A 16,768-nucleotide genomic window follows, 5' to 3' on the forward strand; every position below is an offset into this window, starting at 1 on the left:
GCACATCCCAGCACACACCAGACAATGGCCTTCACAACCCGTTATTTTTATTAGCCACATATTAAGACTATAATTGACTCTTATGTGTATAAGTGTCCACGTTGTCAACATAACAAAGCTGAACGGCACAGACAACCAAGGATGTTGCATCCTTTAAAAATCTATGATAGCAAAATAAAGTAGCATTTGTATGGATTTTGTAGTAGGGTTGCCTTACACGAATCGACGCCATGATGCAATCTACACTATGGTTAGCCAATTAATGAAAATGACTCAATCCATTCCGACAAAAATGATCGTGAAAAGCCATGAGTTGGCTAGTCTCTTTGTCAAACATCTTTATAGACTTTATGGTTTGCTCAACTATTAGTCAATGACCAGGATCCTAAGTTCGTTGGCCATTTCTGACAAACAGTTTTCCAAAAACAAGAAACTCAAGTGTCTATGTTGTCCAAGAAACATCCTAAAACTGATGGGACGAATCTGTTAGCAGATTAGTGAATTCATGGTTGAGTTTGTACTTGTGGAACAATACGCTGGGCTTAGAGATTATTTAGGCATTTTATTTGCCATTATTTATTGTGGTTTGGCAATATTTTGTTCACCGGTTCTTCTTGTTCAAAAGAAAGATGGCACATTCAGGATGTGCATTGATTATCCACCCCTCAACAAAATCACTGTAAAGAATCGGTTTCCTATTCCCAGAATTGACGACATTTTGGATCCTCTAGGAGGCTCAAAGGTTTTCAGCCGCATTGATCTAAAGAGTGGTTATCATCAAATTAGAGTAATACCACAAGATGTACACAAAACTGCTTTCCGCACTTCATACGGTCTTTATGAATTCTTAGTGGTTCCTTTCGAATTAACCAATGCACCAGCCACCTTTAATCGAATGATGGAGCGCATCTTTAGAGAGCATCGATAATATTGCGGTACTTTCTTTGATGATATTCTTGTCTTTAGCAACAATGAAGAGGAGCATCATCAACACTTGGAGATTGTTCTACAATTACTTCATCAAAATCAACTCTTGGTAAATGGTAAAAAGAGTGAATTTTTCATGTATAAAATAAATTACCTTGGGCATGTCATCTCTTCTGAAGGGATTCAGATGGACCCTGAAAAGATCAAGATAATCCAAGAATGGCCTCATCTTCATGATGTACATGAGGTGCGATCGTTTCTTGGCTTAGGCTCTTATTACCGCCGCTTCATTAAGCATTTTGCACATATGGCTTCTCCACTTCATGACCTTACAAAGAAGAAGACCTCTTTCCAATGGAAGGAAAAAGAGAAGGCAGCCTTCACAAGGCTGAAAACAACTCTTACTTCTCGACCTATTATTATCATTCCACATTTGATAAAACCATTTGTGGTGGAAGCAGATGCTTGCGATGATTCTATTGGTGCAGTGCTAAATCACGAAGGCCATGCCGTAGCCTTTGAAAGCCGCCGTCTAAATGATCTGGAGAAAAGGTATGACATTTATGAAAATGAGCTCTTAGCAGTGGTTAATGCTTTGAAGATATGAAAACATTATCTTTTAGACAATGAATTCCTTATTAAAACAGATCATTAGAGCTTTGAGTATTTCAAGACTCAAAAGCATTTGCAAGAGAAACATGCAAGATGGGAAAATTTCTTATCTATGTTTCATTTTCAAATTATGTACACTCCAGGGAAACAAAATGTAGTCGCTGATGCACTTTCTAGAGTGCCTCGCATTGCAACTATTACAGTGGCTCATCATGAAGATTTTCAAACGATGAAGAATACTTATAATGAAGATACTAATTTTGCTTCAATTTGGTCAAATTTACAGCAAGGAGGTTCTCATCCAGATTATTCCATCAAAGACGGTTACCTTCTCATGAGCAATCGCCTTTGTGTCACTCTTCCTGTTCGACAAAATGCGCTTAAAGAAAGTCATGATCCCCCTTATGCAGGGCATAGAGGGAGCGTAGCCACTCTAAGTGCAATTGAGCGCTATTTTTATTGGCCAACATTACGAAGAGATACACATAACTTCATTGAGGCTTGTCTAGTATGCCAAAAATCCAAGTATGATAGGCAGAAGACTCCAGGATTGTTGCAACCTCTTCCAGTGTCCAAAGATCCATGGGAATCTATCACAATGGATTTCATCTCAGGTATTCCAAGAACACCTCAAGGTCGTGATATGATTTGGGTCATAATTGATCGATTCAGCAAGCAATCACATTTTATTCCATGTCATAAAATATTGAAATCCGCACAAGCTGCAAGACTTTTCATTCAACATATCTTCAGATTACATGGTATGCCTTCTGAGATCATTTCTCATAGAGACTCCAAATTCACAAGTAACTTTTGGCGTGCTTTATTTGAGAATTTCGGAACCACTTTAAAGTTCTCTTCAGCTTTTCATCCTCAAACTGACGGCCAAACAGAGGTGATGAATCTTACTCTTTTGGATATGTTGAAAGCTTATGTTAGTGAACATAAGTCACAATGGAAGAAATATCTTCCATTATTGGAGTTTGCTTACAACAATACAGTGCACTCATCCACAGGGAAAGCTCGAAAGGAAATAGTACAGGGTAAAGTGATTCCTCCTCCAATTATTCGCACTAAAGATAAGATTTTTGCTGCTGATGAGTTTGCTTCAGATTTAAAAACAGCAATGCATCAAGTTCGAGCCACTATCAAAGTTGCCCAAGAGCGACAAAAGAAGCAAGCAGATAAACGAAGAAGACCTTTGGCTTTTGCAAAAGGTCAATATGTCTTGCTAAAGTTTGATAAAAGCACGCTCAAACAAGGTTCCGGTCAAAAGCCATCTTTTCCAAAGCTCTCCAGTAGATACTTTAGACCCTTCAAAGTGATTGAGAAAATAAATGAAGTTTCTTATCGACTTGAGCTTTCTGCTCATTGGAAAATACACAATGCTTTTCATGTAAGTTTGCTAAAACCTTACATAGAACCAGAACCAAAGGAACCCATTACTGAAGATCCCCCAAAAGTTGAAGAAACAGAGCAACTCTTGAAACCTGAACAGATTTTGTTTCACAAGGATCGAACCACGAGAAGTGGCCTTGTGACACGAAAATTCTTACTAAAATTCAAGAATCTACCCACAAGAGATACACAGTGGGTAGACGAAACATTCATGAAGGATTACCCAAACATTATTCGGCCATATCAAGAAGCTTTTCAACTGAGGAGAGCTGAACAAAAGCCAGAAGGCTGTCACAACTCTATAGAAACAGAATTTGTATCCTTTTTCATTAATTTGTCTATATAATGATTTATTAAATTTATTTCCTTGCACTAATTAGATATAAAGAAAAGTGCATTAGAGCTGGCCACTGATGAGTGGTCACAGGTTATGGTGGACCCACGGGGTGGGTTAGAGAAAAGATAGTTCACACTTCCATCTATATGGCCTAATTGGGCGCCTGTGACTAGAACTCACGCATATCAGGGTTAGACTCGCACACAGAAAGTGTGGGTGATCCCTCACAACTCTCCACTGCCAGAGAGGGAGTGTGAGAGGGTGGTGAGATGGGGTAGCCGTGCCTCATCTATATTTCTATACAGATGCACAAAATCCAGAGAGGGACATCCCTGACGCATTGACCGAAGTCTGGCAGGTACAAATCCTAGAGCTGGGATTGACATCCAAGTTCATGATGGACTGGTTACTTGACAAAGAGCGGGTGGCTTTCGTCCGGAGATCACACGAGGGGACACTTTGGCTGTTTGGCCAAAGAAGGGGGATCCATGGTCATTTATGCGCTACGACATTGGTGACAGGCCGGTCCTATATGCTACATCAAGGGCATTGTTGACAAACATTGAGAGCTACTATGATCTTCTCTATCTTCAGGAGCTGGTACAATCAACATCGACATCAAGTTCTCTCGGAGGCACCTAGATCGTGGCTTGCGCACCCAACTCTAGTGAACATTGTTGTTTGTACTATGATGGAACATTATCATTGTATATTGTGTTGTATCAGATCATCCATGATGTAAGAGAGGGTGTTAGCAGATTAGTCAATTCATGGTTGAGTCTGTACTTGTGGTACAACAGGCTGGGCTCAGAGATTATTTAGGCATTTTATTTGTCATTATTTATTGTGGTTTGGCATTATTTGCAGCCAGTTCGCCAGCATTTAATGCTGGCCGACCAGTCATATTTTTGGCATTTATTTGCCCTATTTATTATCAGGCTCCCTCCTCATTTATTCATCACCTGGCAGTTCTTGGGGAGAGGGAGTAGGTGCCAGTGCCTCCACAACCGATGACTCACATTGCATCTGTATTGAGTCATGTCTTGGTATATGGATTCCATTTCCCAAGCATACATCTAAGTTCTCATCTGTATTGTGTTCTTTCCTTCCCTTTCTCTTTTGTCTTGTGTTTCAACAGTTTATTACAGCTTATGTTTACGCTTCCATTATTGCATCACTTCTAACAGAATCAAACCATGGAAAAATATGCTTCATACATATGTCTCTCGTAAACCATCTAATTGGGAGTATTATCTTTCTACAATTAAGTTTACTTATAATAGTGCTAAGCATTCAGCTATTGATTATAGCCCCCTTATGCTTACGTACGGTTATGAGCCGAAACCAGCAATTGCTCCATAGAGCTTTGGGGGGAGAGGGGTGCAAAAATGCAATCTGTAGTTCACTTTCTGCACAATATGCAAGAGATATTGATGATTGCTAGGGAAAGTATTTAAAAGGCCCAAGATCATGCCATGTTTTATGCTAACACACATCGTACTCCTAGGAAGCTCTAGGAAGGCATGTGGGTTTACATTAAAGTCCGAAAGGACTCCAATTCAATGACTACAAGCAAGTGTTGTAAATTGTCTTCAAGATATTGCGGTCCTTTCCAAATTACCAAGAAGATAAGTAGCATATCCTATGAGTTATACTTACCTTCACAAATCCGAGTTGACCGTGTGTTCTATGCAACTCATTTGAAAGAACGACTGGGACAAGGTGAGTAAATTGTCTTGATTGAGAAAGTCCTATAACTTAGGATATTGCTCATTATATTCCACTTGAACCCGAATTAGTTCTTGACCTTAGGACTGAACAATCTTGTTGAACCGTTTATCCCGGGTATTTGGTCTAGTGGAAAAACTACCTAAAGACGGAGGCTACTTGGGAGTTGGTATGTTCATATTGAAGAGTCAATTTCCTCACTTCATTCTTTAGGATATTGCTAAGGATAGCAATCATTCATAAGGGAAAAAGTTTTATGTCCCTAGACATCCGGATGGGCCCTAGTAGCATTCGTCATGGTGGTTACAAATTGATTAAGTGTGAATGCACTAAGGACAATTCGAGGGTAAGATCCTGTTGAGCACATTCATTGTGTGATCACCACTCTTAAGACTCTTGGCCCATTGGTCGACACTTCTGTACACAAGGATGGTGTCGGCTGGTGGTATGGGAGACCAACCCTTGCGATCTGGCCGTGACCCAGAGTGCTACCAACTCCTAGGCTCGAGGGTTAGCCCGTTTGGCTCTACAACTGGGAGTTGAGTCTCATGTCCATTCCCTTTTATGATGAGTTTGACTTGCGTCGTATCTCGTGTATAAGTTGGATCCCATTGGGATGTTTCAAGCAAACTACACAAATTCAAGGCCATCTTAGTAGTGCCAATCTAAGGTGTTTTGGAGAGCAAGGCATGCATGCAAATATGGAACACCCGGCATACTTTGGTGGTGAATCTATTTTCCATGCACTAGCCACTCAAGTACCATCTATGGGTATGTATGGCCCAAATCCTGATGGTGCAGCAAGCAATGCATGGAATGCAAGGTCCAATGAATCAGGTATGGAAAGTGGAACCCTAGACCCCATGTACACTAATGTCGGCATGATGCCTAGGGCACAAAGTGGCATGTATGATAATGTATATGCGCCCCCAGTGCGTATGGGGGGTAACCCTGATATTGAGGACATGCACTACCTATAAGTCCTATGCTTCAACAAACAAAGCACTAGCTGTGTGCCTAAATAGTTCACAATCTATAAGATAAACCGACTTGCCTAGACCTAGGATAAAGACAAGCAGACTATGCAATGGCCAGTGCTAAAGAGAAGGGCTTGTTACAAGGCATAAACTCAGAAGGGCCAAAGAACCAAGATCAATGTCACCACAACAGTGGGATAGCCTATCGAGAGGGAGATCAAGATATGAAGATGGCAGTGTAAATACCACACTATACAAAAGGATTGAGGAGACCACAGAAGGCACATATAAGCAATATGTGACAGCTTGAGGTGTGCACAACAAGATATCACACACAGGCTAAAAGAACACAAAATGATTGCATCACCAAGCTGTTGTCCAACCCGAAATCTGATCAAAATTAAGAACAAAATGCCGCACACCGCATACATTTGACAACATCATGAGGCTGATGAAACTGCCTCCAAACCATGGTAGATCAAGATAAGTCTAGCTTGTTATGGTGATTATCATTAGTAATCTGTACTATCACAAATCTCACTACGAAAAAAGGAAGAGAGCCAATCTCTAAGAAAAAGTTGCTGAATGTTGTTGAGTTTGCTGAAGCAGACAGTTAACTTATTTTCTTGTTCCTGGTTCCAAAACTTATTTTGTCCTTGTCTTCCCTCAGAGTCTCAGACCGATCTTCATAGAATGGACTTAGTGTTTTGACCATGCAGGACATACTTGGAGGATTGGGAGTATCATTCTCAAATACTTGTTCAGCAATTCTTAGTGACCATGTACTAACATGGACCTCCATGCGACATGTAGTAAACTATATAACTGGACACTTGGCTTCGCTATCCTTGCAGGGTGTAATGTCAACAGTAACTGATCAGCTTGTGAGAACTCAGATCAGCAGGTGGGAGGAAACACCTCAACACAGGGCATAAAAACCATGATCAGATTTCCTGATGACCTATAAATCTGATGCTGACACTAGCCATGCACTTCACACACACACACACAAGCTCTAGCCCTTGTGCCAGGATTCAGCAGGTGACACTACCATTACGCTGAGCAATCAGCACATAACAGGGTCTAAAGTTGCAGAAGACACTACTACGAAGTACAGATAACAGTACAATGTTCATCATGATGTCAACAATGCATCAATAGCAAGTATCTGCAAACACAAGGACCTGGGGTAAGGAACAAGAACAACAGCATGTCAAATGTGGAAAGCAAATCATGTAAGACCATTGAAGGGTCTCAAGTCTACTTGCCATTCCAGCAATCTCATGACAACCAGCAGCAACGTACATGCTATTAAAAGAGGGCTGAGGGCTGGGTTTGGAACCATGAATGCATTTCTATCACATCCCAGCAAGCTCTTCTCTGAATCAAAACAACCCATACTGCTTGCAGCTCTTTACATTCTGAGGAGACTACCTTTTTGATCTATGTGTAATATAATCCGCTTTACAAACTGAATTGACAAAGTGCATTCAGGCATTGATAGTTTATTGGCAGGACTGTACCAATCATTAACTGAAAGGAAACCATGCAGAAGTCCAAGTTTTTGATTCGTTAGCAATTCCTGCGAACGTTCTAAATTAGCCTCATTCTCCATATCCAAAGCCGCATAAAGATCAATAGTAACATCCCCTGGTTTTTCTTCTTCCATAAGATCTTTGCCTGTGGCTGCAAGATTTATCTTCCCAATCTTGTTTGCCTGAAAAAGAAACAATGGTTGAATTAAAAAATCAACGAAAAGAACGCCTTCTCATACTTGGCATGTGTAAATGACAGTTTAAATTTTTATTTGGTCACAAATTGAGTGCAAAGCTATAACTACAGAATACCTCATCCAATCGTCTTCTGGATATAATTTCATATTCTGCAATTGCATCTTCATCCTTGGGCATAAGATGGGCATATCTGTACAGAAATGGGCAATTTACACTCCAGTCCATAATATGAAAAATGAACTTGCAACATGAATAAATTATCAACCACAATCAATTTAATTACTTGACAATAAACTTAACAAAAGTTGGCAATTCTGCACATCTCACTAACATATTCGCATTGCAATTTGAATGTCCAAACCAGTTTAGAAAATCAATTCAGTATCCTCCCTCAGAAGGTCCTCTAAACGCAGTGCTTATGCATGACCTTCTGTGGACCAAAATTTTCAAGTACACAAAAAATTGTCGAGCAAAATCAATCTCATTACTCAACAATAAGCTTAGCAAACCTTCGAGATTCTGTGCATCTAAGTAGCATACTCACACTGTGGGTCAAAATTTTGACCCGAATCACCTAATTAATATGCGATGCTCACTTCCTCTCCCATAGCTTCTCTTCACTGATTAAGCATGATTTCCTGTGGACCAACAGCAAAGCTCTTTCCTTTTTGTAAAGAAGAAGATTCAGCCGATGATATAGCACTTTTGAAACAAAATGTGCAATTGTGGGGAATAGTGCCATTGAGGTCATATGCAATGCTACTTTTGGACTCCCTCTCTAAAGACAACCTGTTGATGACCCCATAGTAGCAACATTCTATCTTGATATCTCTACCTATTCTACGAATATGTTGGATGCCCTCCCACACCCTCTGAGTATGAATAGTCCTGTCACTACCTGGATTTCCTGCTACATGATAACCTTAGAATCAGATATATTGCAATGGCAGGGTTTGCCAAAGGGTTGTTTGCTAAAACCTACTGGAAACATCCACATAGTTCCAACCTACACACATGACATGACACAAGCCATACAAGCACAAAAAGGAGAGGAGGACATCAGACCCATCACTTGACCATACAGAACACATGGGCTCCCCCCAAGCCTAGGACTCATAGTATGTTGCACCAAGCTCACATACCATAAACCCATACCATCTCGGTGTATAGATGGAGCTACCAAAGGTCTACAATCAAAGTGTGCAGAACACACCAAATATGGCACAGTTGAGACCCCACGGCCAAAGTCCTTTTTACAAGACCTTAATGGCCCTAACCTTGGAAAACCTTCACAATACAAGTCCCCTTAACCTCCCTAACCTTAGGGTGCATTCACCCATAGTGTCATAATGGTTAGTGGTCAACAGCCAACGCTGAAGGCATCCATCTTGGATGTCCAAGGATGTGACACTTCCACCCTTATCAATGATTGTTGTCATCAGCAATATACCTAGCGACAAAGCCAATAAAGTGACTCTTGAGTGAGGGAACCGATTTGAATTTTGCCTCCCCCCGACAATTCTTCAACTTGACCAACTACTCAAAATAAGGGATCTAACAACATTGCTTGGTCTTGTGATCAAAACAAAGTCACACTTGAGCAAAATAGTGATTCATATTCCCCGAATACAAGACTTCCTTGAGCACGATAATCCTCCTGAACACATCAATTCAAACATAATGAACTTGAAAAACAAAATCTGTATATCGAGGCACACAAGTGTGTATAAAGGCGCAATCTATGGGAAACCAATAGAGTGTCATCGGTCTCCCTCTCTCCAATAAGATATAGGGTGCTCGTATAAGATGATAATGATTGGAGGAGACCATCTTCCATAAGTAGACAAAAGAATACATCATAAATAGCAAGTCATCCAACATGCACTTTGCCTATAAGCCTTGACACCCAAGATATGTACTTTTTTTTGACAATCAAATAGGACCATAGACACCTATTACCCAAGCAATGGGTAATCAACCCACCACCAAGGTGCCTCAGAAAGACACTACCATCAATCTCAACTGTACCAATCCTTGACAATCGGGATCAAAAATAGCTAAATCTTGATGCCTGTCTCTAACCAACTTCATGGAAAGCACTATCATGACCATGGATTCCCCACCTAGACTACCAAAGTGTCCCCTCCTATGGGAACAAACAAAGTAGGAGCAAAGACCACTCTCTATCAAACATCCCAAACCTAAAAGGCAAACCGGCTCCAAAATTGGAATATGCTAGACTTAGTCAGTCCATGTAGAAAGCCACACTTAGGGTCCACCACATCTTCAAACCAATGATGCTCGGATACCCCACCACCACCACCCCCTCACACACACACACACACTCTGTGTGTGTGTGTGTGTGTGTGTGTGTGTGTGTGGGGGGGGGGGGGGGGGGGGTGTACTGGAGAGTCATGGGTGATGACAGTACCACTAGGGCTAGAATGTTGTAAAGGAATCCATAACCTTTGGAGACATGTCCAAAATCAGAGTGTCAATCTGAGGATGATGAAGAGTGGAATGAGTCCTTCACTTCTTCCTTCACCATCTCGTTCTGCAATGTCACTAGTTTCTTAAAGTCCTTGCCAAGGTGCCCCTTTCTACGGTAGCAATGACCCTTCTTCTTACACTTCTCACCCTTATCGAAACCAATGAAAGCCCTTGCCAAGGTGCCCCATTGTACCAATGGTAGCACTAACCCTTCTTCTTATGCTTGTCACCCTTATCTAAAGCAATGAAAGCCTCCAACTAGGGACCACCAAAACAAGAGAGTAGCCTCTCCTATAACCATAAAGCAAACTCATGCTTAAGCAACATCGAGGCCATATGTTGGAAACTAAGGAGTGAATTCAACATTTGAGCTCATAAGGCATTTGCAACACCATCTAAACTCTCGAGGCAAATTGTATAGTACAACTATACTAGATCGGCTTTAGGAAGAGCGAACTACATGTTGTGAAGCTAATCCTAGATCTATGTCACTCGAAGATTGGTTGAATCATGTTCGTCACCTCAAACCAAATATTCTGTAGTTAACAATATTGGGTAATAGTTCTCATGGCCCAGAGATCCTCATACATAAGCTAAAGCTTCTCCCACGTCTCCGAAGATGTCTTGCAGAAGATAACCGCCGGTGAAACTTCATTTAGGATGCATTTGAAGAAGCATTGAGTATGCATTGGCATCATCATTGTCTCAATATACGACTACATTCTCATACTTGTCTTCCTTCCAATTGGATGGAATAGGAGAGGGATTTTGCACAAGGCACATCTTGAAACAATATATCAAAGTCACTTCTCCACAAACCAAGCTTTCATCACCACATTGCAAGTTAGATAGTCATAGACTTTAAGCTTGTGATCAATGTTGCAATTTGGAGCAGCCACTCAAATGATATGCATGGAAGATAAGGAGGAGATTTTAGAGCCAATACTTATGGTACTTTTGGTTGATACGCCCAAAATCAAGAGTTCAACAGTTCAATCCAGAGAGATTAGTTCAGATTACACACAAGAGAGAGGAATGAAATGTAAAGTGAGTGTACTGAACAAAGATGCGACAAATGACACGTGTGGGCCTTCCCCTAAATGGGTGAATCAAATTGAAAAGTTGAAAAGCAAAGAGGAGGAAAATGCAAGCAAAGGATTGTAAATAAAAAATGAAATCGACTGCACATTAGATGATGAAAGTGTCAACAACTGAAGCAAAATGATAGCTAGACAATGTAAAACAGAGGCTAGAGCAGAAAAAGACACAGGTACTAAAAAAGAGAACAAGAGCACGTGAACTCAAAGACAATGAACTCGAGAGATGAAATCCATATACAAAGGCACAAGAGTGTAACTAAAGGCACAGACTATGGGCAACCAGCAAAGTACTCGCGATCTCACCTCTCTCTAACAAGATGCACTGTGCTCATATCAAATGATAATGAAGTAGAGAAGACACCCTAACTTAAATAGGCAAAAAGAGTACATCATGCATAGCAGGTCATTCAACATTAAATGTGGCCATAAATACAGGTCAACCGGCATTAAATGCACCACCTTTAAACTGAAATGCACTTTGCATGTGTGCCCTAACACCTATGACATTTACATTGCTAACAATGTGGGCTTATATGATGAGGTATGTCCTCATCACAAAAAAATCAAGGAATATTGTAAGTAAAATTGACTAAAGGCTCATGTCAAGAGGTGGTCCTCATGATGCCAAATCATCTTCTTCTACTTCAACAACCCTCGCTCAAAAGCAAATTCTATAGATTGTCGTAATGCCCAAGCACGTGCTCTTATAACCTTATCAATTTAGATATGAGTCATTCATCATATCACATCATGTAAGTCAGCAAAGCAAGCTTGGGATCAACTTGCTTCTCTCTATCACGTATAAAATGAGGCTCATGTTGCTTGCCTTTAAAAACAACTCAAAGACCTTTGGAAAAGAGTCCTACAAAGGCTAATTTATGTAATTGGCATGAATTTGTTGATTCTCACTCTTTATGTTGATGATATGCTTGTTTCTCGGACCAATGTTGATCAATTGCAACCTTTAAGCCAGATTTGTTGCAAACATTTGCTAAGCCATATTTTTCACTTTATTATTATTTGGGCATTTAATTTGTCACCATTGAGGGGGCATTATTATGACATTGTAGTGGTGGCAACAAGGGCTAGGGGGAGCTCATCATGTCACATTTGGAGCAGCAGTTGACCTCATACATACAAAAAACCATTTCTTTAATGTTATGCTCTTGGAGCTCATAACAGGTGATTAAGATTACTGCTTAATGGTCAATAATATGAGCTCAATGGGATGATGGCTCTCCAAAGACTGTTCTCAACTATGGGCTTAGTAGACTCTGCAACCAAAAAATCAGCAACCTAAGTAAGAACATATGCTGGTGATTGCATATTCATATCTGCAAGTAATGCTTTCCTCTCAACTTTACCTTTCATCAAGTTTTGAATCATCTCACTAATCACCACCCCCCCCAATAGGAGTAGGGCAAGGGATACCCTTTACTTACTTTGCCCAATTTCATGACTTTGGCATTTTAGTGGCTACAACATTTTGCAGTACTGTCTGCACCTCTATAGGCTTTACCATTGCACATATTATTTAGAAGGTTCCAGATTATTGGCCATTTGTTGTGCTTCTACTTCCCATGGAAAATAGAAGGGAACCTAAAACCTTCATTAGGACCTATACATACCTGAGATATAGAAGCTAAATCTAAAATTGTAAACCACCCTAAACAACAGCAATAATACTTCATTGACCTTGAAGGGGCTTCTCCTTGTGCAATCTCACCGGCTAATTATCGCGATGAGAATCAAGATGCACCTCCATCCAGTCTCTTGTTACATCCTCAAACACCTTAGCGGGTGCTCACAACATTGGCTACAGCCTTGGGTCACTTAGTAACGTGTTATAAACATATCCTTAGGCTGGTGCAGTTAAGGCCTCTCAGAAAAAGGATCCGGTAGCTCATTTGCATGTGGTTAACGGGCCTTAGAAGAATGATCCAATAGCTCATTTGTGTGACATGTAGTGCGATTTCCAGTGGCTCAATCAAGTGACATGAAGTGTGATCACCATACTTAGGGTCTAGGCCCAATGATTGTCACATTTGTACACTAGGATGGTATGTGCCAGCATGAGACACACACCAATCCTTGTGATTTGAATATGACTTGCTAGTGCAAGGCTCAAAGTGAGTCCATTTGGCTCTTTAAGTGGGAGGGGACTCCGATGTCCATGCCCTTATGATTCATTGCACATGAGCATGACTTGTGTTATGTCTCATTGACATGCTAGAGCCTAGGCATGCATTTCACTGGTATCAAAGTCCACTACCTACTCTTTAATAGGCACAACAACAATAGAAGCTCACGAAACTATGACCATCCTGTTGAGAAACCCTTCACCCACAATTTGCATTTTTGCGTTTTGCATTTAGGGTTTGTAGCCCCAAAAAGGGGGCACCATCCTAGACTGACTGTGCCTATTTATAGGCCAGTCTCTCATTCATTCCTCACGGCTGATTCATTCAATCCGTCACCTCTTCTCTCCAGGTATTCCCAACCTTGCAACAGCATCCATATTGTCTGCCATTGCAAAGCTTGTGGAACTATTCCATCACCATCTACACATCAAAATTCTGCCTAGAAGAGGTGACGGACTGAATGAATCAACCGTGACGAATGATTGAGAGAGTGGCCTATAAATAGGCATAGTCAGTCTAGGATAGTGCCCCTTTTTGGGGCTGCAAACCCAAAACGCAAGTGAAGGGTGAAGGGTTTCTCAACACATCCGTGCCTATGGATTCACCTTATGGGACACTACTAGCGAGAGAGGGTAACATGGGAGCAAGTATAAAAAAGTGGCAAGTACAATGAGAATGTGATGCTCAATACTCAAGCTTAAGGGTCGGTGCTGTCCAATTCCTGCAATCGAGTCAGAGGAAGGGGCACAAGGGAGCTACCACTCCTTAGCCAAGGTAACCAGGAAATGTTTCACCCCTGAAAGGGCAAGTCCCAAGCACAACATCAAGTGAAACAATTGAATAATATATATGAGATAGCTTTCCTTATAAACAATGAGTTGCAACTTACACATTTATACCATGCGAATACTTTCATGTCAACATATGATGTATATCCTATATGCAGAGTGTCTAAAGACTCCCAAAAAAACAAGAAAAAACCATTTTTTTCCATTAAAAAATCTTCCTTCAGTCAATCGTTGCACTCAAGATGTTTCGTGTTTCAGTGAAACATTTCAAGAATCTCAAGCATTTCTTGTTTTGTGGTTAGCGTTTTGCAATTACCATGCAAGCTAGCCATGACAAACCTTTTCTCACCATCATGTGAATTTACTCCAAAGTTACTTTGGACATGATGGTCATGATGGACACTATATTGGCAACACCTTGGAATTTATAATTGTAAAGGTCAAAAGTGGACAATGTGGGCAACATCGAATGATGTCTATCCTATATGCAAAGTGTCTAAAAACTCCCAAAAAAGCAAGAAAAAACAATTATTTTCCATTGAAAAATCTTGTTTCAGTCAGCCATTTCACTCAAGATGTTTCACGTTTCAGTGAAACATTTCAGGCATTTCAAGCATTTCATGTTTCAGTGCCAGTGAAACGCATTTTGCAGTTAATTGTTTTGTGGTTACCATGCAAGGTAGCCATGATAGACCTTTTCTCACCATCATGTGAATTTACTCCCAAGTTACTTTGGACATGATGGTCATGATGGACACTGTCTTGGTAACACCTTGGAATTTATAATCATAAAGGTCAGAAGTGGACAATGTGGGCAACATCAATCATATTGTCACGTCAATTTATGTGACAACTACAGGGAAGTGTTATGATCAGACCAGCAAGCAGAAATAGTTCATTTATCATTGCTATCAGACCCTACACACTTTGGAGCAGCTACAAGTAATCTTGAGAAGCCACAGCTGCATTGAAAGCTCCCAACAGCAACCACAACAGCACTTAAAGTTGTTAAAAAGAATACATAGCAACGAATAGACCTTCTGCAGTGACATAGGCATTGGGGAACAGGCTGTTTCCTAACACCCACAACCTGATTATAGCAACCACTACTCAGAAATGGCCTGTTATGCCAGCATACAACAACTATGTCTGTACCCCATCTTGGCATGGCAGAATTGAATAAAGCAATTAGCCGAATGTTGCTTGGAGTAGCAAGCAACATTGACTATTGTTGGGTCATGTGGACAGAATGGCACTTCAAATGCAAGTTTTCATTAGAACATTAGATAAGCAAAAGCACATGAAAGTATGAATGTTCTGAAAAGAAAAGTCCAATTTTCTTCACCAAAGGACCTTTATGATATAAAAACTTAAACCATCAAGACACAATTAACTAGAGTTCCTAGAACTAGTTGGAAAAGGAAAAGAAAGGAAGTTTGAGATCATAGGCCCACACTCCTAGACTTGAATACACCTTCCACATTGATGAGTGATGGAGACAGGTTGTTGATACCCAATTACAATGTTTTCGGATATTCAGCCTCGAGAAACTCGGTCAAGTCAAAAACAAAACTAATGCTAAAAAACATGAACCACCTCAATTTAGCAGCAAAGAAAATGTAAAAATAGGTATACCGTTTACACAGATCATTCCTAGCATGGACCTGCAATACATTTCTTTTGTATTAGTAGACTTAGAAATAGTAAGGTTTAATCTTATTAAGATTAACATTAGTCTTAAACTCTACTCCCTGTAAATCAGCTAATAGGGTTGTAGACCTATTCTTCCCTAGCCTAACAATTTTGTAGGGCCCATCCCATTTAGGCCCCAATTTTCCTGGGAAAAGCTCTCTACGCGCATCATAATAGAGGACTAATTGGCCTTTTTTAAAGCTATATTTCTTCGCTTTCAGGTCATGCAACTGTTTCATGCAACGCTTAGCCACCTCTTGATGTAATGGGCTTTGCAACTTAAGTTCATCTAGGTGTGCTAAGGTCGTAAATCGCTCTAATAGGGCATCCTCATTACCCAAAGAATTGTTTATTGCGAATCTAATGGTTGGTAACTCAATTTCTAAGGGTAAAACGCACTCCTCACCATAAACTAGTTTAAATGGCATGTGGCCAGTGGCTCGCTTGAACGTGGTATTATATGCCCATACTGCCACATATAGCTTCTTATCCCAGTCGCATTTCTTTTCAGATACGACTTTCGATAGGATACCCATAAGCTGCTTGTTGGTACTTTCAACCTGCCAATTTGCCTGCAGATTATAAGGAGTCGTTTTATTATGCTTGATCTACATGTTAGATATGATCAATGCCCCACCCTCATTAGGTGCTACCAATGATCCATGGTGCTCAAAGTTGTAAGGCCCCCATTATGAGGAGAAGCCAAATGTGAGCCCGGACATTGGTTGAGTCCTGACTTGTATATCAGATGAGGTCTATGTGACCGGATGGCAAAAAGGTTGCAAAAATGTCAAGATTTGCACGAACTAAAGAATAATCTTCCAAAATATCCTGTGCTTGAGGCT

The 16,768-nt window shown here is 40.5% G+C and overlaps 1 protein-coding gene across 2 annotated transcripts in view; it reads right to left on the reverse strand.

Moving 5' to 3' along the window:
• THO2 overlaps positions 1 to 16,768 on the reverse strand; it is a 231,595-nt gene that overhangs the window by 124,013 nt on the left and 90,814 nt on the right. For both annotated transcript variants that reach the window (XM_087694967.1, XM_087694966.1), the window contains exons 11-12: positions 7,827 to 7,902; positions 7,503 to 7,696 (exon numbers count right to left, since the gene is read on the reverse strand). In XM_087694967.1, coding sequence (XP_087551093.1) covers positions 7,503 to 7,696; positions 7,827 to 7,902 — 270 coding nt within the window. The remainder of the gene's footprint in view (positions 1 to 7,502; positions 7,697 to 7,826; positions 7,903 to 16,768) is intronic.

Source organism: Lygodium microphyllum, chromosome 15 (genome assembly GCF_053477565.2).
Source record: "Lygodium microphyllum isolate KBCC chromosome 15, Lygodium_microphyllum_v1.1.10, whole genome shotgun sequence".
Lineage (NCBI taxonomy): Eukaryota > Viridiplantae > Streptophyta > Polypodiopsida > Schizaeales > Lygodiaceae > Lygodium > Lygodium microphyllum.